We start from the raw sequence: 24,022 nt of genomic DNA on the forward strand, positions 1-24,022 counted from the left end.
CATCTTGGCCGCCATCTTGGCCGCCATCTTGTTTCCGCCATCTTGAGTCCGCCATCTTGGCCGCCATCTTGGCCGCCATCTTGTCCGCCATCTTGTGTCCGCCATCTTGGCCGCCATCTTGTCCGCCATCTTGGCCGCCATCTTGTGTCCGCCATCTTGTGTCCGCCATCTTGGCCGCCATCTTGTCCGCCATCTTGGCCGCCATCTTGTCCGCCATCTTGTTCGCCATCTTGTGTCCGCCATCTTGTCCGCCATCTTGTCCGCCATCTTGGCCGCCATCTTGGCCGCCATCTTGTCCGCCATCTTGGCCGCCATCTTGTGTCCGCCATCTTGGCCGCCATCTTGTCCACCATCTTGGCCGCCATCTTGGCCGCCATCTTGTCCGCCATCTTGGCCGCCATCTTGTCCGCCATCTTGTCCGCCATCTTGTCCACCATCTTGGCCGCCATCTTGGCCGCCATCTTGTCCGCCATCTTGTGTCCGCCATCTTGGCCGCCATCTTGTCCGCCATCTTGGCCACCATTTTGTGTCCGCCATCTTGTGTCCGCCATCTTGTCCGCCATCTTGTCCGCCATCTTGTGTCCGCCATCTTGGCCGCCATCTTGTCCGCCATCTTGTGTCCGCCATCTTGTCCGCCATCTTGTCCGCCATCTTAGCCGCCATCTTGTCCGCCATCTTGGCCGCCATCTTGTGTCCGCCATCTTGGCCGCCATCTTGTCCGCCATCTTGTCCGCCATCTTGGCCGCCATCTTGTGTCCGCCATCTTGGCCACCATCTTGGCCGCCATCTTGTCCGCCATCTTGTCCGCCATCTTGGCCGCCATCTTGTGTCCGCCATCTTGGCCGCCATCTTGTCCACCATCTTGGCCGCCATCTTGGCCGCCATCTTGTGTCCGCCATCTTGTCCGCCATCTTGTCGGCCATCTTGTGTTCGCCATCTTGTCCGCCATCTTGTCCGCCATCTTGTCCGCCATCTTGGCCACCATCTAGTCCGCCATCTTGTCCGCCATCTTGGCCGCAATCTTGGCCGCCATCTTGTCCGCCATCTTGTCCGCCATCTTGGCCGCCATCATGGCCGCCATCTTGTCCGCCATCTTGGCTGCCATCTTGTGTCCGCCATCTTGTCCGCCATCTTGGCCACCATCTTGTGTCCGCCATCTTGTGTCCGCCATCTTGTCCGCCATCTTGTCCGCCATCTTGTTTCCGCCATCTTGGCCGCCATCTTGGCCGCCATATTGTCCGCCATCTTGTGTCCGCCATTTTGTGTCCGCCATGTTGTCCGCCATCTTGGTCGCCATCTTGTCCTTCATCTTTTCCGCCATCTTGTGCGCCATCTTGTCCGCCATCTTGGCCGCCGTCTTGGCCGCCATCTTATCCACGATCTTGGCCTACATCTTGGCCGCCATCTTTGCCGCCATCTTGTCCTCCATCTTGTCTGCCATCTTGTCCGCCATCTTGTCCGCCATCTTGTCCGCCATCTTGTCCTCCATCTTGTCCGCCATCTTGTCCGCCATCTTGTCCGCCATCTTGTCCACCATCTTGGCCGCCATCTTGGCCGCCATCTTGTCCGCCATCTTGTGTCCGCCATCTCGTCCGCCATCTTGGCCGCCATCTTGTGTCCGCCATCTTGTGTCCGCCATCTTGTCCGCCATCTTGTCCGCCATCTTGTCCTCCATCTTGTCCGCCATCTTGTCCGCCATCTTGTCCGCCATCTTGTCCACCATCTTGTCCGCCATCTTGGCCGCCATCTTGGCCGCCATCTTGTGTCCGCCATCTCGTCCGCCATCTTGGCCGCCATCTTGTGTCCGCCATCTTGTGTCCGCCATCTTGTCCGCCATCTTGGTCGCCATCTTGTGCCCGCCATCTTGTCCGCCATCTTGGCCGCCATCTTGGCCGCAATCTTGGCCGCCATCTTGTCCGCCATCTTGTTCGCCATCTTGGCCGCCATCTTGGCCGCCATCTTGTCCGCCATCTTGTCCGCCATCTTGGCCGCCATCTCGTCCGCCATCTTGGCCGCCATCTTGTGTCCGCCATCTTGTGTCCGCCATCTTGTCCGCCATTTTGGTCGCCATCTTGTCCTCCATCTTGTCCGCCATCTTGTGCGCCATCTTGTCCGCCATCTTGGCCGCCATCTTGGCCGCCATCTTATCCACGATCTTGGCCTACATCTTGGCCGCCATCTTGGCCGCCATCTTTGCCGCCATCTTGTCCGCCATCTTGTCCGCCATCTTGGCCGCCATCTCGTCCGCCATCTTGGCCGCCATCTTGTGTCCGCCATCTTGGTCACCACCTTGGCCGCCATCTTGTGTCCGCCATCTTGTCCGCCATCTTGTCCACCATCTTGGCCGCCATCTTGGCCGCCATCTTGGCCGCCATCTTGGCCGCCATCTTGTCCACCATCTTGGCCGCCATCTTGTGTCCGCCATCTTGGCCGCCATCTTGTCCGCCATCTTGGCCGCCATCTTGGCCGCCATCTTGTGTCCGCCATCTTGTCCGCCATCTTGTCGGCCATCTTGGCCGCCATCTTGTTCGCCATCTTGTCCGCCATCTTGGCCGCCATCTTATCCACGATCTTGGCCTACATCTTGGCCGCCATCTTGTGTCCGCCATCTTGTCCGCCATCTTGTCGGCCATCTTGGCCGCCATCTTGTTCGCCATCTTGGCCGCCATCTTGGCCGCCATCTTATCCACGATCTTGGCCTACATCTTGGCCGCCATCTTGTCTGCCATCTTGTCCGCCATCTTGTCCGCCATCTTGTCCGCCATCTTGGCCGCCATCTCGTCCGCCATCTTGGCCGCCATCTTGTGTCCGCCATCTTGGTCACCACCTTGGCCGCCATCTTGTGTCCGCCATCTTGTCCACCATCTTGGCCGCCATCTTGTGTCCGCCATCTTGGCCGCCATCTTGTCCGCCATCTTGGCCGCCATCTTGGCCGCCATCTTGGCCGCCATCTTGGCCGCCATCTTGGCCGCCATCTTGTCCACCATCTTGGCCGCCATCTTGTGTCCGCCATCTTGGCCGCCATCTTGTCCGCCATCTTGGCCGCCATCTTGGCCGCCATCTTGTGTCCGCCATCTTGTCCGCCATCTTGTCGGCCATCTTGGCCGCCATCTTGTTCGCCATCTTGGCCGCCATCTTGGCCGCCATCTTATCCACGATCTTGGCCTACATCTTTGCCGCCATCTTGTCTGCCATCTTGTCCGCCATCTTGTCCGCCATCTTGTCCGCCATCTTGGCCGCCATCTCGTCCGCCATCTTGGCCGCCATCTTGTGTCCGCCATCTTGGTCACCACCTTGGCCGCCATCTTGTGTCCGCCATCTTGTCCGCCATCTTGTCCACCATCTTGGCCGCCATCTTGGCCGCCATCTTGTCCGCCATCTTGTCCGCCATCTTGTCCGCCATCTTGTCCTCCATCTTGTCCGCCATCTTGTCCGCCATCTTGTCCGCCATCTTGTCCACCATCTTGTCCGCCATCTTGGCCGCCATCTTGGCCGCCATCTTGTGTCCGCCATCTCGTCCGCCATCTTGGCCGCCATCTTGTGTCCGCCATCTTGTGTCCGCCATCTTGTCCGCCATCTTGGTCGCCATCTTGTGCCCGCCATCTTGTCCGCCATCTTGGCCGCCATCTTGGCCGCAATCTTGGCCGCCATCTTGTCCGCCATCTTGTTCGCCATCTTGGCCGCCATCTTGGCCGCCATCTTGTCCGCCATCTTGTCCGCCATCTTGGCCGCCATCTCGTCCGCCATCTTGGCCGCCATCTTGTGTCCGCCATCTTGTGTCCGCCATCTTGTCCGCCATTTTGGTCGCCATCTTGTCCTCCATCTTGTCCGCCATCTTGTGCGCCATCTTGTCCGCCATCTTGGCCGCCATCTTGGCCGCCATCTTATCCACGATCTTGGCCTACATCTTGGCCGCCATCTTGGCCGCCATCTTTGCCGCCATCTTGTCCGCCATCTTGTCCGCCATCTTGGCCGCCATCTCGTCCGCCATCTTGGCCGCCATCTTGTGTCCGCCATCTTGGTCACCACCTTGGCCGCCATCTTGTGTCCGCCATCTTGTCCGCCATCTTGTCCACCATCTTGGCCGCCATCTTGGCCGCCATCTTGGCCGCCATCTTGGCCGCCATCTTGTCCACCATCTTGGCCGCCATCTTGTGTCCGCCATCTTGGCCGCCATCTTGTCCGCCATCTTGGCCGCAATCTTGGCCGCCATCTTGTGTCCGCCATCTTGTCCGCCATCTTGTCGGCCATCTTGGCCGCCATCTTGTTCGCCATCTTGTCCGCCATCTTGGCCGCCATCTTATCCACGATCTTGGCCTACATCTTGGCCGCCATCTTGTGTCCGCCATCTTGTCCGCCATCTTGTCGGCCATCTTGGCCGCCATCTTGTTCGCCATCTTGGCCGCCATCTTGGCCGCCATCTTATCCACGATCTTGGCCTACATCTTGGCCGCCATCTTGTCTGCCATCTTGTCCGCCATCTTGTCCGCCATCTTGTCCGCCATCTTGGCCGCCATCTCGTCCGCCATCTTGGCCGCCATCTTGTGTCCGCCATCTTGGTCACCACCTTGGCCGCCATCTTGTGTCCGCCATCTTGTCCACCATCTTGGCCGCCATCTTGTGTCCGCCATCTTGGCCGCCATCTTGTCCGCCATCTTGGCCGCCATCTTGGCCGCCATCTTGGCCGCCATCTTGTCCGCCATCTTGGCCGCCATCTTGTCCACCATCTTGGCCGCCATCTTGTGTCCGCCATCTTGGCCGCCATCTTGTCCGCCATCTTGGCCGCCATCTTGTGTCCGCCATCTTGGTCACCACCTTGGCCGCCATCTTGTGTCCGCCATCTTGTCCGCCATCTTGTCCACCATCTTGGCCGCCATCTTGGCCGCCATCTTGGCCGCCATCTTGTCCGCCATCTTGTCCGCCATCTTAGCCGCCATCTTGTCCGCCATCTTGGCCGCCATCTCGTCCGCCATCTTGGCCGCCATCTTGTGTCCGCCATCTTGGTCACCACCTTGGCCGCCATCTTGTGTCCGCCATCTTGTCCGCCATCTTGTCCACCATCTTGGCCGCCATCTTGTCCGCCATCTTGGCCGCCATCTTGTCCGCCATCTTGTCCGCCATCTTAGCCGCCATCTTGTCCGCCATCTTGGCCGCCATCTTGTGTCCGCCATCTTGTGTCCGCCATCTTGTCCGCCATCTTGGTCGCCATCTTGTGCCCGCCATCTTGTCCGCCATCTTGGCCGCCATCTTGGCCGCAATCTTGGCCGCCATCTTGTCCGCCATCTTGTTCGCCATCTTGGCCGCCATCTTGGCCGCCATCTTGTCCGCCATCTTGTCCGCCATCTTGGCCGCCATCTCGTCCGCCATCTTGGCCGCCATCTTGTGTCCGCCATCTTGTGTCCGCCATCTTGTCCGCCATTTTGGTCGCCATCTTGTCCTCCATCTTGTCCGCCATCTTGTGCGCCATCTTGTCCGCCATCTTGGCCGCCATCTTGGCCGCCATCTTATCCACGATCTTGGCCTACATCTTGGCCGCCATCTTGGCCGCCATCTTTGCCGCCATCTTGTCCGCCATCTTGTCCGCCATCTTGGCCGCCATCTCGTCCGCCATCTTGGCCGCCATCTTGTGTCCGCCATCTTGGTCACCACCTTGGCCGCCATCTTGTGTCCGCCATCTTGTCCGCCATCTTGTCCACCATCTTGGCCGCCATCTTGGCCGCCATCTTGGCCGCCATCTTGGCCGCCATCTTGTCCACCATCTTGGCCGCCATCTTGTGTCCGCCATCTTGGCCGCCATCTTGTCCGCCATCTTGGCCGCCATCTTGGCCGCCATCTTGTGTCCGCCATCTTGTCCGCCATCTTGTCGGCCATCTTGGCCGCCATCTTGTTCGCCATCTTGTCCGCCATCTTGGCCGCCATCTTATCCACGATCTTGGCCTACATCTTGGCCGCCATCTTGTGTCCGCCATCTTGTCCGCCATCTTGTCGGCCATCTTGGCCGCCATCTTGTTCGCCATCTTGGCCGCCATCTTGGCCGCCATCTTATCCACGATCTTGGCCTACATCTTGGCCGCCATCTTGTCTGCCATCTTGTCCGCCATCTTGTCCGCCATCTTGTCCGCCATCTTGGCCGCCATCTCGTCCGCCATCTTGGCCGCCATCTTGTGTCCGCCATCTTGGTCACCACCTTGGCCGCCATCTTGTGTCCGCCATCTTGTCCACCATCTTGGCCGCCATCTTGTGTCCGCCATCTTGGCCGCCATCTTGTCCGCCATCTTGGCCGCCATCTTGGCCGCCATCTTGGCCGCCATCTTGTCCGCCATCTTGGCCGCCATCTTGTCCACCATCTTGGCCGCCATCTTGTGTCCGCCATCTTGGCCGCCATCTTGTCCGCCATCTTGGCCGCCATCTTGGCCGCCATCTTGTGTCCGCCATCTTGTCCGCCATCTTGTCGGCCATCTTGGCCGCCATCTTGTTCGCCATCTTGGCCGCCATCTTGGCCGCCATCTTGTGTCCGCCATCTTGGCCGCCATCTTGGCCGCCATCTTGTCCGCCATCTTGGCCGCCATCTTGTCCACCATCTTGGCCGCCATCTTGGCCGCCATCTTGTCCGCCATCTTGTGTCCGCCATCTCGTCCGCCATCTTGGCCGCCATCTTGTGTCCGCCATCTTGTGTCCGCCATCTTGTCCGCCATCTTGGTCGCCATCTTGTCCGCCATCTTGGCCGCCATCTTGTGCGCCATCTTGTCCGCCATCTTGGCCGCCATCTTGGCCGCCATCTTATCCACGATCTTGGCCAACATCTTGGTCGCCATCTTGTCCGCCATCTTGTCCGCCATTTTGTCCGCCATCTTGGCCACCATCTTGGCCGCCATCTCGTCCGCCATCTTGGCCGCCATCTTGTGTCCGCCATCTTGTGTCCGCCATCTTGTCCGCCATTTTGGTCGCCATCTTGTCCTCCATCTTGTCCGCCATCTTGTGCGCCATCTTGTCCGCCATCTTGGCCGCCATCTTGGCCGCCATCTTATCCACGATCTTGGCCTACATCTTGGCCGCCATCTTGGCCGCCATCTTTGCCGCCATCTTGTCCGCCATCTTGTCCGCCATCTTGGCCGCCATCTCGTCCGCCATCTTGGCCGCCATCTTGTGTCCGCCATCTTGGTCACCACCTTGGCCGCCATCTTGTGTCCGCCATCTTGTCCGCCATCTTGTCCATAATCTTGGCCGCCATCTTGGCCGCCATCTTGGCCGCCATCTTGGCCGCCATCTTGTCCGCCATCTTGGCCGCCATCTTGTCCACCATCTTGGCCGCCATCTTGTGTCCGCCATCTTGGCCGCCATCTTGTCCGCCATCTTGGCCGCCATCTTGGCCGCCATCTTGTGTCCGCCATCTTGTCCGCCATCTTGTCGGCCATCTTGGCCGCCATCTTGTTCGCCATCTTGGCCGCCATCTTGGCCGCCATCTTATCCACGATCTTGGCCTACATCTTGGCCGCCATCTTGTCTGCCATCTTGTCCGCCATCTTGTCCGCCATCTTGTCCGCCATCTTGGCCGCCATCTCGTCCGCCATCTTGGCCGCCATCTTGTGTCCGCCATCTTGGTCACCACCTTGGCCGCCATCTTGTGTCCGCCATCTTGTCCGCCATCTTGTCCACCATCTTGGCCGCCATCTTGTCCGCCATCTTGGCCGCCATCTTGTGTCCGCCATCTTGGCCGCCATCTTGTCCACCATCTTGGCCGCCATCTTGGCCGCCATCTTGTGTCCGCCATCTTGTCCGCCATCTTGTCGGCCATCTTGTGTTCGCCATCTTGTCCGCCATCTTGTCCGCCATCTTGTTCGCCATCTTGGCCGCCATCTTGTTCACCATCTTGACCGCCATCTTGTCCGCCATCTTGGCCGCCATCTTGTCCGCCATCTTGTCCGCCATCTTGGCCGCCATCTTGGCCGCCATCTTGTCCGCCATCTTGTCCGCCATCTTGTCCACCATCTTGTCCGCCATCTTGGCCGCCATCTTGTGTCCGCCATCTTGGCCGCCATCTTGGCCGCCATCTTGGCCGCCATCTTGTGTCCGCCATCTTGTCCACCATCTTGTGTCCGCCATCTTGTCCGCCATCTTGTCCGCTATGTTGTCCGCCATCTTGTCCGCCATCTTGGCCACCATCTAGTCCGCCATGTTGTCCGCAATCTTGTCCGCCATCTTGTCCGCCATCTTTGCCGCCATATTGGCCGCCATCTTGTGTCCGCCATCTTGGCCGCCATCTTGTTCGCCATCTTGTCCTCCATCTTGTCCGCCATCTTGTCCGCCATCTTGTCCGCCATCTTGTCCACCATCTTGGCCGCCATCTTGGCCGCCATCTTGGCCGCCATCTTGTCCGCCATCTTGGCCGCCATCTCGTCCGCCATCTTGTGTCCGCCATCTTGTGTCCGCCATCTTGTCCGCCATCTTGGTCGCCATCTTGTGCCCGCCATCTTGTCCGCCATCTTGGCCACCATCTAGTCCGCCATCTAGTCCGCCATCTTGGCCACCATCTAGTCCGCCATCTTGTCCGCCATCTTGTCCGCCATCTTGGCCGCCATCTTGTCCGCCATCTTGGCTGCCATCTTGTGTCCGCCATCTTGTCCGCCATCTTGGCCGCCATCTTGGCCGCCATCTTGGCCGCCATCTTGTGTCCGCCATCTCGTCCGCCATCTTGGCTGCCATCTTGTGTCCGCCATCTTGTGTCCGCCATCTTGTCCGGCATCTTGGTCGCCATCTTGTGCCCGCCATCTTGTCCGCCATCTTGGCCACCATCTTGGCCGCAATCTTGGCCGCCATCTTGTGTCCGCCATGTTGTCCGCCATCTTGTCCGCCATCTTGGCCGCCATCTTGGCCGCCATCTTGTGTCCGCCATCTTGTCCGCCATCTTGTCGGCCATCTTGGCCGCCATCTTGTTCGCCATCTTGTCCGCCATCTTGGCCGCCATCTTGGCCGCCATCTTGGCCGCCATCATGGCCGCCATCTTGGCCGCCATCTTGTCCGCCATCTTGGCCACCATCTTGTCTGCCATCTTGTCCGCCATCTTGTCCGCCATCTTGTCCGCCATCTTGGCCGCCATCTCGTCCGCCATCTTGGCCGCCATCTTGTGTCCGCCATCTTGGTCACCACCTTGGCCGCCATCTTGTGTCCGCCATCTTGTCCGCCATCTTGTCCACCATCTTGGCCGCCATCTTGGCCGCCATCTTGGCCGCCATCTTGGCCGCCATCTTGTGTCCGCCATCTCGTCCGCCATCTTGGCTGCCATCTTGTGTCCGCCATCTTGTGTCCGCCATCTTGTCCGGCATCTTGGTCGCCATCTTGTGCCCGCCATCTTGTCCGCCATCTTGGCCACCATCTTGGCCGCAATCTTGGCCGCCATCTTGTGTCCGCCATGTTGTCCGCCATCTTGTCCGCCATCTTGGCCGCCATCTTGGCCGCCATCTTGTGTCCGCCATCTTGTCCGCCATCTTGTCGGCCATCTTGGCCGCCATCTTGTGCGCCATCTTGTCCGCCATCTTGGCCGCCATCTTGGCCGCCATCTTATCCACGATCTTGGCCTACATCTTGGCCGCCATCTTGGCCGCCATCTTTGCCGCCATCTTGTCCGCCATCTTGTCCGCCATCTTGGCCGCCATCTTGTCCGCCATGTTGTCCGCCATCTTGTCCGCCATCTTGGCCACCATCTAGTCCGCCATCTTGTCCGCAATCTTGTCCGCCATCTTGTCCGCCATCTTGGCCGCCATCTTGTCCGCCATCTTGGCCACCATTTTGTGTCCGCCATCTTGTGTCCGCCATCTTGTCCGCCATCTTGGCCGCCATCTTGTGTCCGCCATCTCGTCCGCCATCTCGTCCGCCATCTTGGCCGCCATCTTGTGTCCGCCATCTTGTCCGCCATCTTGTCTGCCATCTTGTCCGCCATCTTGTCCGCCATCTTGTCCGCCATCTTGGCCGCCATCTCGTCCGCCATCTTGGCCGCCATCTTGTGTCCGCCATCTTGGTCACCACCTTGGCCGCCATCTTGTGTCCGCCATCTTGTCCGCCATCTTGTCCACCATCTTGGCCGCCATCTTGGCCGCCATCTTGGCCGCCATCTTGGCCGCCATCTTGTCCACCATCTTGGCCGCCATCTTGTGTCCGCCATCTTGGCCGCCATCTTGTCCGCCATCTTGGCCGCCAACTTGGCCGCCATCTTGTGTCCGCCATCTTGGCCGCCATCTTGTCCGCCATCTTGGCCGCCATCTTGTTCGCCATCTTGTCCGCCATCTCGTGTTCGCCATCTTGTCCGCCATCTTGTCCGCCATCTTGTCCGCCATCTTGTCCGCCATCTTTGCCGCCATATTGGCCGCCATCTTGTCCGCCATCTTGTCCGCCATCTTGTCCGCCATCTTGTCCGCCATCTTGTCCACCATCTTGGCCGCCATTTTGGCCGCCATCTTGTCCGCCATCTTGTGTCCGCCATCTTGGCCGCCATCTTGTCCGCCATCTTGGCCACCATCTTGTGTCCGCCATCTTGTGTCCGCCATCTTGTCCGCCATCTTGGCTGCTATCTTGTGTCCGCCATCTTGTCCGCCATCTTGGCCGCCATCTTGTCCGCCATCTTGTGTCCGCCATCTTGTCCGCCATCTTGTCCGCCATCTTGGCCACCATCTTGGCCGCCATCTTGTCCGCCATCTTGGCCGCCATCTTGTGTCCGCCATCTTGGCCGTCATCTTGTCCGCCATCTTGGCCGCCATCTTGTGTCCGCCATCTTGTCCACCATCTTGTGTCCGCCATCTTTTCCGCCATCTTGTCCGCCATCTTGGCCACCATCTAGTCCGCCATGTTGTCCGCAATCTTGTCCGCCATCTTGTCCGCCATTTTGTCCGCCATCTTGTCCACCATCTTGTCCGCCATCGTGGCCGCCATCTTGGCCGCCATCTTGTGTCCGCCATCTTGTCCGCCATCTTGTCGGCCATCTTGTGTTCGCCATCTTGTCCGCCATCTTGTCCGCCATCTAGTCCGCCATCTTGTCCGCCATCTTGGCCGCAATCTTGGCCGCCATCTTGTCCGCCATCTTGTCCGCCATCTTGGCCGCCATCTTGGCCGCCATCTTGTCCGCCATCTTGGCTGCCATCTTGTGTCCGCCATCTTGGCCGCCATCTTGTCCGCCATCTTGTGTCCACCATCTTGTCCTCCATCTTGTCCGCCATCTTGTGCGCCATCTTGTCCGCCATCTTGGCCGCCATCTTGGCCGCCATCTTATCCACGATCTTGGCCAACATCTTGGCCGCCATCTCTGCCGCCATCTTGTCCTCCATCTTGTCTGCCATCTTGTCCGCCATCTTGTCCGCCATCTTGTCCGCCATCTTGTCCGCCATCTTGTCCTCCATCTTGTCCGCCATCTTGTCCGCCATCTTGTCCGCCATCTTGTCCACCATCTTGGCCGCCATCTTGGCCGCCATCTTGGCCGCCATCTTGTGTCCGCCATCTCGTCCGCCATCTTGGCTGCCATCTTGTGTCCGCCATCTTGTCCGGCATCTTGGTCGCCATCTTGTGCCCGCCATCTTGTCCGCCATCTTGGCCACCATCTTGGCCGCAATCTTGGCCACCATCTTGTGTCCGCCATGTTGTCCGCCATCTTGGCCGCCATCTTGGCCGCCATCTCGTCCGCCATCTTGGTCGCCATCTTGTGTCCGCCATCTTGGTCACCACCTTGGCCGCCATCTTGTGTCCGCCATCTTGTCCGCCATCTTGTCCACCATCTTGGCCGCCATCTTGGCCGCCATCATGGCCGCCATCTTGGCCGCCATCTTGTCCACCATCTTGGCCGCCATCTTGTGTCCGCCATCTTGGCCGCCATCTTGTCCGCCATCTTGGCCGCCATCTTGTGTCCGCCATCTTGGCCGCCATCTTGGACGCCATGTTGTCCGCCATGTTGTCCGCCATCTTGTCCGCCATCTTGGCCACCATCTAGTCCGCCATCTTGTCCGCAATCTTGTCCGCCATCTTGTCCGCCATTTTGTCCGCCATCTTGTCCACCATCTTGTCCGCCATCGTGGCCGCCATCTTGGCCGCCATCTTGTCCGCCATCTTGTCGGCCATCTTGTGTTCGCCATCTTGTCCGCCATCATGGCCGCCATCTTGTCCGCCATCTTGGCCGCCATCTTGGCCGCCATCTTGTGTCCGCCATCTTGTCCGCCATCTTGTCCGCCATCTTGTGTCCGCCATCTTGTCCGCCATCTTGTCCACCATCTTGGCCGCCATCTTGGCCGCCTTCTTGTCCGCCATCTTGGCCGCCATCTTGTGTCCGCCATCTTGGCCGCCATCTTTGCCGCCATCTTGGCCGCCATCTTGTCCGCCATCTTGTCCGCCATCTTGTCCACCATCTTGGCCGCCATCTTGGCCGCCATCTTGTCCGCCATCTTGTGTCCGCCATCTTGGCCGCCATCTTGTCCGCCATCTTGGCCACCATTTTGTGTCCGCCATCTTGTGTCCGCCATCTTGTCCGCCATCTTGGCCGCCATCTTGTGTCCACCATCTTGGCCGCCATCTTGTCCGCCATCTTGTGTCCGCCATCTTGTCCGCCATCTTGTCCGCCATCTTGTCCGCCATCTTGTCCGCCATCTTGGCCGCCATCTTGTGTCCGCCATCTTGGCCGCCATCTTGGCCGCCATCTTGTCCGCCATCTTGGCCGCCATCTTGTCCACCATCTTGGCCGCCATCTTGGCCGCCATCTTGTCCGCCATCTTGTGTCCGCCATCTCGTCCGCCATCTTGGCCGCCATCTTGTGTCCGCCATCTTGTGTCCGCCATCTTGTCCGCCATCTTGGTCGCCATCTTGTCCGCCATCTTGGCCGCCATCTTGTGCGCCATCTTGTCCGCCATCTTGGCCGCCATCTTGGCCGCCATCTTATCCACGATCTTGGCCAACATCTTGGTCGCCATCTTGTCCGCCATCTTGTCCGCCATTTTGTCCGCCATCTTGGCCACCATCTTGGCCGCCATCTTGTCCGCCATCTTGGCCGCCATCTTGTGTCCGCCATCTTGGCCGCCATCTTGTCCACCATCTTGGCCGCCATCTTGGCCGCCATCTTGTGTCCGCCATCTTGTCCGCCATCTTGTCGGCCATCTTGTGTTCGCCATCTTGTCCGCCATCTTGTCCGCCATCTTGTCCGCCATCTTGGCCACCATCTAGTCCGCCATCTTGTCCGCCATCTTGGCCGCAATCTTGGCCGCCATCTTGTCCGCCATCTTGTCCGCCATCTTGGCCGCCATCTTGGCCGCCATCTTGTCCGCCATCTTGGCTGCCATCTTGTGTCCGCCATCTTGTCCGCCATCTTGGCCACCATCTTGTGTCCGCCATCTTGTGTCCGCCATCTTGTCCGCCATCTTGTCCGCCATCTTGTTTCCGCCATCTTGGCCGCCATCTTGGCCGCCATCTTGTCCGCCATCTTGTGTCCGCCATTTTGTGTCCGCCATGTTGTCCGCCATCTTGGTCGCCATCTTGTCCTCCATCTTGTCCGCCATCTTGTGCGCCATCTTTACCGCCATCTTGGCCGCCATCTTGGCCGCCATCTTATCCACGATCTTGGCCAACATCTTGGCCGCCATCTTTGCCGCCATCTTGTCCTCCATCTTGTCTGCCATCTTGTCCGCCATCTTGTCCGCCATCTTGTCCTCCATCTTGTCCGCCATCTTGTCCGCCATCTTGTCCGCCATCTTGTCCACCATCTTGGCCGCCATCTTGGCCGCCATCTTGTCCGCCATCTTGTGTCCGCCATCTCGTCCGCCATCTTGGCCGCCATCTTGTGTCCGCCATCTTGTGTCCGCCATCTTGTCCGCCATCTTGTCCGCCATCTTGTCCTCCATCTTGTCCGCCATCTTGTCCGCCATCTTGTCCGCCATCTTGTCCACCATCTTGTCCGCCATCTTGGCCGCCATCTTGGCCGCCATCTTGTGTCCGCCATCTCGTCCGCCATCTTGGCCGCCATCTTGTGTCCGCCATCTTGTGTCCGCCATCTTGTCCGCCATCTTGGTCGCCATCTTGTGCCCGCCATCTTGTCCGCCATCTTGGCCGCCATCTTGGCCGCAATCTTGGCCGCCATCTTGTCCGCCATCTTGTTCGCCATCTTGGCCGCCATCTTGGCCGCCATCTTGTCCGCCATCTTGTCCGCCATCTTGGCCGCCATCTCGTCCGCCATCTTGGCCGCCATCTTGTGTCCGCCATCTTGTGTCCGCCATCTTGTCCGCCATCTTGGTCGCCATCTTGTCCTCCATCTTGTCCGCCATCTTGTGCGCCATCTTGTCCGCCATCTTGGCCGCCATCTTGGCCGCCATCTTATCCACGATCTTGGCCTACATCTTGGCCGCCATCTTTGCCGCCATCTTGGCCGCCATCTTGTCCGCCATCTTGTCCACCATCTTGTCTGCCATCTTGTCCGCCATCTTGTCCGCCATCTTGTCCGCCATCTTGGCCGCCATCTCGTCCGCCATCTTGGCCGCCATCTTGTGTCCGCCATCTTGGTCACCACCTTGGCCGCCATCTTGTGTCCGCCATCTTGTCCGCCATCTTGTCCACCATCTTGGCCGCCATCTTGGCCGCCATCTTGGCCGCCATCTTGGCCGCCATCTTGTCCACCATCTTGGCCGCCATCTTGTGTCCGCCATCTTGGCCGCCATCTTGTCCGCCATCTTGGCCGCCATCTTGGCCGCCATCTTGTGTCCGCCATCTTGGCCGCCATCTTGTCCGCCATCTTGGCCGCCATCTTGTTCGCCATCTTGTCCGCCATCTCGTGTTCGCCATCTTGTCCGCCATCTTGTCCGCCATCTTGTCCGCCATCTTGGCCGCCATCTTTGCCGCCATATTGGCCGCCATCTTGTCCGCCATCTTGTCCGCCATCTTGTCCGCCATCTTGTCCGCCATCTTGTCCGCCATCTTGTCCACCATCTTGGCCGCCATTTTGGCCGCCATGTTGTCCGCCATCTTGTGTCCGCCATCTTGGCCGCCATCTTGTCCGCCATCTTGGCCACCATCTTGTGTCCGCCATCTTGTGTCCGCCATCTTGTCCGCCATCTTGGCTGCCATCTTGTGTCCGCCATCTTGTCCGCCATCTTGGCCGCCATCTTGTCCGCCATCTTGTGTCCGCCATCTTGTCCGCCATCTTGTCCGCCATCTTGGCCACCATCTTGGCCGCCATCTTGTCCGCCATCTTGGCCGCCATCTTGTGTCCGCCATCTTGGCCGTCATCTTGTCCGCCATCTTGGCCGCCATCTTGTGTCCGCCATCTTGTCCACCATCTTGTGTCCGCCATCTTGTCCGCCATCTTGTCCGCTATGTTGTCCGCCATCTTGTCCGCCATCTTGGCCACCATCTAGTCCGCCATGTTGTCCGCAATCTTGTCCGCCATCTTGTCCGCCATTTTGTCCGCCATCTTGTCCTTCATCTTGTCCGCCATCTTGGCCGCCATCTTGTGTCCGCCATCTTGTCCGCCATCTTGTCGGCCATCTTGTGTTCGCCATCTTGTCCGCCATCTTGTCCGCCATCTAGTCCGCCATCTTGTCCGCCATCTTGGCCGCAATCTTGGCCGCCATCTTGTCCGCCATCTTGTCCGCCATCTTGGCCGCCATCTTGGCCGCCATCTTGTGTCCGCCATCTTGTCCTCCATCTTGTCCGCCATCTTGTGCGCCATCTTGTCCGCCATCTTGGCTGCCATCTTGTGTCCGCCATCTTGGCCGCCATCTTGTCCGCCATCTTGTGTCCGCCATCTTGTCCTCCATCTTGTCCGCCATCTTGTGCGCCATCTTGTCCGCCATCTTGGCCGCCATCTTGGCCGCCATCTTATCCACGATCTTGGCCAACATCTTGGCCGCCATCTTTGCCGCCATCTTTTCCTCCATCTTGTCTGCCATCTTGTCCGCCATCTTGTCCGCCATCTTGTCCGCCATCTTGTCCGCCATCTTGTCCTCCATCTTGTCCGCCATCTTGTCCGCCATCTTGTCCGCCATCTTGTCCACCATCTTGGCCGCCATCTTGGCCGCCATCTTGGCCGCCATCTTGTGTCCGCCATCTCGTCCGCCATCTTGGCTGCCATCTTGTGTCCGCCATCTTGTGTCCGCCATCTTGTCCGGCATCTTGGTCGCCATCTTGTGCCCGCCATCTTGTCCGCCATCTTGGCCACCATCTTGGCCGCAATCTTGGCCGCCATCTTGTGTCCGCCATGTTGTCCGCCATCTTGGCCGCCATCTTGGCCGCCATCTCGTCCGCCATCTTGGTCGCCATCTTGTGTCCGCCATCTTGGTCACCACCTTGGCCGCCATCTTGTGTCCGCCATCTTGTCCGCCATCTTGTCCACCATCTTGGCCGCCATCTTGGCCGCCATCATGGCCGCCATCTTGGCCGCCATCTTGTCCACCATCTTGGCCGCCATCTTGTGTCCGCCATCTTGGCCGCCATCTTGTCCGCCATCTTGGCCGCCATCTTGTGTCCGCCATCTTGGCCGCCATCTTGGCCGCCATGTTGTCCGCCATGTTGTCCGCCATCTTGTCCGCCATCTTGGCCACCATCTAGTCCGCCATCTTGTCCGCAATCTTGTCCGCCATCTTGTCCGCCATTTTGTCCACCATCTTGTCCACCATCTTGTCCGCCATCGTGGCCGCCATCTTGGCCGCCATCTTGTCCGCCATCTTGTCGGCCATCTTGTGTTCGCCATCTTGTCCGCCATCATGGCCGCCATCTTGTCCGCCATCTTGGCCGCCATCTTGGCCGCCATCTTGTGTCCGCCATCTTGTCCGCCATCTTGTCCGCCATCTTGTGTCCGCCATCTTGTCCGCCATCTTGTCCACCATCTTGGCCGCCATCTTGGCCGCCATCTTGTCCGCCATCTTGGCCGCCATCTTGTGTCCGCCATCTTGGCCGCCATCTTGTCCGCCATCTTGGCCGCCATCGTGTGTCCGCCATCTTGTCCGCCATCTTGTGTCCGCCATCTTGTCCGCCATCTTGGCCGCCATCTTGTCCGCCATCTTGTCCGCCATCTTGTGTCCGCCATCTTGTCCGCCATCTTGCCGCCATCTTGGCCACCATCTTGGCCGCCATCTTGTCCGCCATCTTGGCCGCCATCTTGTGTCCGCCATCTTGGCCGCCATCTTGGCCGCCATCTTGTGTCCGCCATCTTGTCCACCATCTTGTCCGCCATCTTGGCCGCCATCTTGTCCGCCATCTTGGCTGCCATCTTGTGTCCGCCATCTTGTCCGCCATCTTGGCCACCATCTAGTCCGCCATCTAGTCCGCCATCGTGGCCACCATCTAGTCCGCCATCTTGTCCGCCATCTTGTCCGCCATCTTGGCCGCCATCTTGTCCGCCATCTTGGCTGCCATCTTGTGTCCGCCATCTTGTCCGCCATCTTGGCCACCATCTTGTGTCCGCCATCTTGTCCGCCATCTTGGCCGCCATCTTGTGTCCGCCATCTTGTCCGCCATCTTGGCCGCCATCTTGTCCGCCATCTTGTGTCCGCCATCTTGTGTCCGCCATCTTGTCCGCCATCTTGGTCGCCATCTTGTCCTCCATCTTGTCCGCCATCTTGTGCGCCATCTTGTCCGCCATCTTGTCCGCCATCTTGTCCGCCATCTTGTCCACCATCTTGTCCGCCATCTTGTCCGCCATCTTGGCCGCCATCTTGGCCGCCATCTTGGCCGCCATCTTGTTCGCCATCTTGGCCGCCATCTTGTTCACCATCTTGACCGCCATCTTGTCCGCCATCTTGGCCGCCATCTTGTCCGCCATCTTGTCCGCCATCTTGGCCGCCATCTTGGCCGCCATCTTGTCCGCCATCTTGTCCGCCATCTTGTCCACCATCTTGTCCGCCATCTTGGCCGCCATCTTGTGTCCGCCATCTTGGCCGCCATCTTGGCCGCCATCTTGGTCGCCATCTTGGCCGCCATCTTGTCCGCCATCTTGGTCGCCATCTTGGTGGGGAAGGGGGGGAGGGGGATGGAAGATGTTACCTCTTGAACAACATGCTCTCCTGGTATCGGAAATTTGAAAACAGCTGGTTTGTATGAAAAGTTAGTGTATAAACATTGCATACCTTACGGCGGAATATCGGTTGCATAGTTAGTGTATAAACATTGCATACCTTACGGCGGAGAATTGGTTGCAAAGCTAGTGTATACACATTGCATACCTTTCGGCGCAGTACCAGGTGCTACCTCTTCCGTGGATGCTCTCCTGGTACTATACATTCAGAAACTGGTAGTTTTCAAAAAAAATTTACTCGACTCGACGAATTTGTCAACTCTCGTGGCCCTGCACATATTAATGTGAATTTTGATCGTTCGCTTGATTTTCGCGTATGAAGTTTGATGCTCCAACATTTAGGTCGGTTGTCCGTGCGTCAAGAAACCCAAGAATTTCTGGGCCGATCTCGTCGGTCATTGTGAAGACACTTGCGATCATTTCGTCACATTTATACTTGCACATTTACATCAGTATGAAACACACTATGTGCTCTTCAGGCACAATTTGATATTCAGTAGCAAATTATCGGGATACAACACCACAAAGCACTCACTAATTTTTCTCAAATAAACTGAGTTTTCAATGCAAAAAAACGGGACCGCGATATATCGTTTTTAGATCAATGCATACTTGATTTCTTCAAGTATCTTTTTTCATGTTCTTGTTTTAGTTAGATCAACGATTTCACGGTGACGATCTCATTAAATCGTATGGATTTTAGAACAGTTTCAGTCTAACAACGTTGCAAATGAGACCGAGATTACAACAATGTAGTTTGAACAGTATTCTACAAGGGGATATGATGTAGTATTTGGACAGTTTGGGATGGGTGGACATAAGCTGGACCTACAATCCAGCTTCGATTAAGTAATAATCAAGAAAGACAGAAATGATATTCCAAAACCATGAGGTATGAAATATCAAACGGAAAAGAGAGTTTTAATGATTGAAATATGATTTTATTCATATTCTATGACAATGCTAGCTATGTCGTAGTATACTGACAGATTGTGTAATTTATAACATCATTACCGGCTTGCAAACTTGCAGAAATTGTGACAATCGAAATACTAAACACAATACTGTTCCGAAACACGTAAGCAGGACATTTTCACGGTTCAATCGGTGAGAGAAAACAATACCACACCACGAGTATCGCAATGGCAATAGCTTGCAAATATTGTGGAAGTGAAAACAAGCATGGTTTCTATTCTAGCATCTAACGGTAGGATCATTTACGAGCAGATGAAAAAATCCCGTTCAAGACATAGAATACATGAGTAGGTTGAAGTAAAAGGGCATATAAGGGTTCACGGGGCGGCCAGATGGTGTATTGGTAGCGCAGTCGGTCTGCACAAGACAGGACCACGGAAAAATTTCATTAGGACCACCAAACCTCCGTACGCAGCACTAACTATCCTACGGGTAAATAAATTTTTAAAAAAAGCTAGAAATGGTAGGCTTACGCATCCTAAAGATGTCGTGCCGATAAAGAAGAAGTAGTTTGAATACACTGCATACTTCTCTTGCGAAGCCGTGTAACCGGGCCGTTATAGATAATCAAATAAAAAAAAATAAACTAACCAAGGATATATAAAATCTAAGGATATTTTGGATCAATTTTCTACCTTTTTAATTAGATGTTATGCTATAAATTAACTCTGCTGCTAAATTTCCAAAAATCGCACAATCGGCACAAGTTGTTTGGGGCCCCAAACACGGCGAGGCTCTAGGCGACCGCCTACTCCGCCTACCGTTTGATCCGCCGCTGATGCGATTGTGTACTCTTCCTGTCTTGTGGAAAAGGCGCCGCTACCAAATACATCACCGAGTCTTTCCGAGACTGCCCTAACAGTGAATAGTTACTCGAGACGATGTTCGTTGGACTCTCTTCTGTCTGACCATCACAGTCAAGCATGGTAGAGCCCAAGCAACAGCGACGAAGTCCATTGTGGGTCGGACCCAGCGACAAAACAAAGATATCACACAAATGGGGTCTCTTCACATACACAGAGAGACTCTTGAAGCTATTCATGTATTGAGTCCCAAGGATTTGTTGGACTTTTATTATTACGTTCCGAAGTATAAATCTGGTTCGTGAAGAATATCGCAGCCAGCTGATAGTGTCATTATTTCTTTCCACGGTTTCACGAAATGCTCTTTTGCTTTCGAAAAGATCCTTAAACTAAGTTGTAGCATATTTAAGAGATTGTGTTTCTTCATTCTTTTCTTATCTCGCTGTTGAGTAGGGTTTACCAGCATCGACGAATGTGGTAACTACAAGTCACAGTTTTAACTTTTTACCCTTGTTGTTTTATTAAACTTCGAATGCGCACACATATCCATCTACTATCTTTGAGCACACCTGATCATCCCATTTACCACGGTTCTCTGCTCCCCAGTTTCCGACCGTCAGACAGTGCTGGTTGCCTCCGAGATTGTTAGGCTCTCCTGGATAGAAGTTCCGGTAGTCGTTGCTCTTCAACAGACTGTTCGTGCCAATCCACATCCATCGACCATCACGGCCGAGGTCAGTTCCTCCAATGAAATATATGCCATTGGGATTGCCAGTTTTGGCCATAGCTTGTTCCACTAGACTTTGCTCGGTTGATGACCGAATGGATGCCAAATATCCATTGTAGGAATTGCAGTCTTGCCACGCCTCGAAAAACGAGGTCCTTTTGGTGAAAACGGTGAAGGTCTTTTCGGCTGCGCAGGACAACATAGAATTGGAATGGTGGCAATGGAAGATGTCATACTTTCCCCATAACTCACTGTCCTCGCCATCACTCACCTTCAATGCAATTGAATGCGGCCACAACCACGCACAGCGATAGGAAGAAAGTCTTGAACGACATGTTGTTGTCTCTGATGAAGCGATGCTGCAGCGAACTGTGATTGAGGATCGCTTCTCAGACGCTATTTATACTCGTTTATCGCACTCTGTATCCAGGACTCGAAGATCTTCCGTTGACTCAGATGGTTCAAACCGTAGCATACGTGTCAACTTGATGTTTGTGTGGTACGTCGGATGCTTGTAATAATATTTTCGTATTATACGATAATGACGCAGATCTAAAACCAGCTGTTAGACTTTACTTCAGAAATGTTTTCACAATGAAAGCACCTGTTCAAGTATTTGCTCCAACCGCTGCCTAACAGAAATATCTAGAAACTGCATTTGGTTGACGTCATTCGCGTATAAATGACACTTGTTTAAAGTAGAACTGCTCTAATTCTTTCCTTACCGCACTCCACTTCGATATGCATTATGCCGAGATCACTAATTACGATAAGCGTTTCTCTTATGATGATGTGGAAAACGATTCACCCTTCTTTACTGTTGGTACGTGTTCGGCATAATTTACAATTTACCTCCGAAGAAATGTTCCATATGCTTGTTCATCGTTCACATCTCTTTGACAGATGATGATCTACTAATACAATCTAATAAATTCAGGCGGTCTGATCGATCGCAAAAATAGACGCTACAGAATTGGAACAACAGCTTTTCAGGACACTGGATGGTTTTCCATCTGATCCAGGCGTGAATAAAAATGTATGTTCTTTCCTGCTAGGAGGACCCCATTTTCGTCTATTTCGACGGTGTTGAAACAAGAAATTGAATGGTGTTGCATGGTGTGTGAGTCAAGCCTTCGGTGGAAAGTAGGAGATCTTCCCACTCAACGGAGTTTGACACCATTTCGGCGGATCATCGAACGACTTGGTTAACTTTTAAGGAGCTATCAACAGATTGCGGAATTTTGTGATATGTTTCAAAATCATAAGATTTAAGTTCGAATGGGATTGTGTACTCATCCTGTCGTGTGGAAAAGGCGCCGCTACCAAATACATCGCCGAGACTTTCCGAGACTGCCCTAACAGTGAATAGTTACTCGAGACGATGTTCGTTGGACTCTCTTTTCTCTGACCTTCGCAGTCAAGCATGGGAGAGCCCAAGCAACAGCGACGAAGTCCATGGTGGGTCGGACCCAGCGACAAAACAAAGATATCACACAAATGGGGTCTCTTCACAGACACAGAGAGACTCTTGAAGCTATTATTACAATCAGTCCCAATGATTTGTTGAACTTTTGTTATTACGATCCGAAGTATAAATCTGGTTCGTGAAGATTATCGCAGCCAGCTGATAGTGTCATTATTTCTTTCCACGGTTTCACGAAATGCTCTTTTGCTTTCGAAAAGATCCCTTAAGTAAGTTGTAGCATATTTCAGAGATTGTCTTTTTTCTTTCTTTTCTTATCACACAGTTGAGTAGGGTTTACCATCATCGACGAATGTGGTAACTACAAGTCACAGTTTTAACTTTTTACCCTTCTTGTTTTATTAAACTTCGAATGCGCACACATATCCATCTACTATCTTTGAGCACACCTGATCATCCCATTTACCACGGTTCTCTGCTCCCCAGTTTCCGACCGTCAGACAGTGCTGGTTGCCTCCGAGATTGTTAGGCTCTCCTGGATAGAAGTTCCGGTAGTCGTTGCTCTTCAACAGACTGTTCGTGCCAATCCACATCCATCGACCATCACGGCCGAGGTCAGTTCCTCCAATGAAATATATGCCATTGGGATTGTCAGTTGTGGCCATTGCTTGTTCAACTAGCCTTTGCTCGGATGATGACCGAATGGATGCCAAATATCCATTGTAGTAATTGCAGTCTTGCCACGCCTCGAAAAACGAGGCGCTTTTGGTGAAAACGATGTACTTCGTTTTGGCTGCACAGGACAACATAGAATTGGAATGGTGGCATTAGAAGATGTCATACTTTCCCCATAACTCACTGTCCTCGCCCTCACTCACCTTCAATGCAATTGAATGCGGCCACCACCACGCACAGCGATAGGAAGAAAGTCTTGAACGACATGTTGTTGTCTCTGATGAAGCGATGCTGCAGCGAACTGTGATTGAGGATCGCTTCTCAGACGCTATTTATACTCGTTTATCGCACTCTGTTTCCAGGACTCGAAGATCTTCCGTTGACTCAGATGGTTCAAACCGTAGCATACGTGTCAACTTGATGTTCGTGTGGTACGTCGGATGCTTGTAATAATATTTTCGTATTATCCGATAATGACGCAGATCTAAAACCAGCTGTTAGACTTTACTTCAAAAATGTTTTCACAATTAAAGCACCTGCTCAAATGTTTGCTCCAACCGCTGCCTAACAGAAATATCTAGAAACTGCATTTGGTTGACGTCATTCGCGTATAAATGACACTTGTTTAAAGTAGAACTGCTCTAATTCTTTCCTTACCGCACTCCACTTCGATATGCATTTTGCCGAGATTACGAATTACAGTCAACGTTTCTCTTATGATGATGTGGAATACGATTCACCCTTCTTTACACAGTCGCGACCGAGAGCTCGAAGCAAGTAGACGTGTTTTTTAGACCAGTGCAAGTGCCAGTGTTAGTCTTTTTTTTCTTTCTAAGCCAGTGTTGGTGTAAATTTCCAAAAAAATCCTCCCACCCCACCCACGTTTTTTATTAAAGCAGCACTCCAAAAAAAAAAAAAAAACACAAACCACTGAGTAATACAAAAGGGGTGAGCATGACGGGTCCTCCGGCCCTCATCGCCGGGTTCCCCCCCCCCCCCCTCCCACCCTTCTAGGGAACAAAGAGGGAGAACGCTGCCGACGTACATCGATACAAACAATGAATTCGGCGAAAAACGGTTTTTGGTTCTTCGCACAACAGAAAGAAGACAACTACCGAACAATCCGTGGGTATTGAGCGACACGATTAAACGGGCGATCGGTAAGATAGAAATAGGGAAACAATTAGACTCAACGAGTTTCCTTATCGAAACTCGATCCGAAAAATCCTTCACCGAATTGCAGAAAATTAACACGCTAACAAATGAGGACACCGTAACAATAACTCCACACCCAACGTTGAACTCCGTCAAATTTGTTTTCACTTGTGGTACAATAGCAGCGATGAGCCTAGAAGTTATCAAAACACAGCTATCACCAGAAAAAATTACCG

At 55.2% G+C, this 24,022-nt stretch overlaps 2 protein-coding genes across 2 annotated transcripts; both read right to left on the bottom strand.

The window, feature by feature from the left end:
- Nucleotides 1–20,327: 20,327 nt before the first annotated feature.
- LOC128310221 (C-type lectin domain family 4 member K-like) lies at nt 20,328–20,920 on the bottom strand. The gene is made up of 2 exons (XM_053046812.1): nt 20,805–20,920; nt 20,328–20,719 (listed from the first exon to the last, which is right to left on the bottom strand). The coding sequence occupies exons 1-2, from the start codon at nt 20,866–20,868 to the stop codon at nt 20,328–20,330; spliced, it is 456 nt and encodes a 151-aa protein (XP_052902772.1). The 5' UTR covers nt 20,869–20,920.
- Nucleotides 20,921–22,357: 1,437 nt separating this feature from the next.
- On the bottom strand, nt 22,358–22,950 carry LOC128298670 (C-type lectin domain family 4 member K-like). Its single transcript, XM_053034439.1, has 2 exons — nt 22,835–22,950; nt 22,358–22,749 (listed from the first exon to the last, which is right to left on the bottom strand). Exons 1-2 carry the CDS (start codon nt 22,896–22,898, stop codon nt 22,358–22,360), a joined length of 456 nt encoding a protein of 151 aa, XP_052890399.1. The 5' UTR covers nt 22,899–22,950.
- Nucleotides 22,951–24,022: the final 1,072 nt, after the last annotated feature.

Source organism: Anopheles moucheti, chromosome 2, assembly GCF_943734755.1.
Source record: "Anopheles moucheti chromosome 2, idAnoMoucSN_F20_07, whole genome shotgun sequence".
NCBI classification, from domain to species: Eukaryota; Metazoa; Arthropoda; class Insecta; order Diptera; family Culicidae; genus Anopheles; species Anopheles moucheti.

Coding starts and splice junctions, on each gene's coding strand:
- LOC128310221 (XM_053046812.1), bottom strand. CDS start 20,868: ATGTCGTTCAAGACTTTCTTCCTATCGCTGTGCGTGGTTGTGGCCGCA. Junction 20,720..20,804: donor CGCATTCAATTGCATTGAAG/GTGAGTGATGGC, acceptor TGTCCTGCGCAG/CCGAAAAGACCTTCACCGTT.
- LOC128298670 (XM_053034439.1), bottom strand. CDS start 22,898: ATGTCGTTCAAGACTTTCTTCCTATCGCTGTGCGTGGTGGTGGCCGCA. Junction 22,750..22,834: donor CGCATTCAATTGCATTGAAG/GTGAGTGAGGGC, acceptor TGTCCTGTGCAG/CCAAAACGAAGTACATCGTT.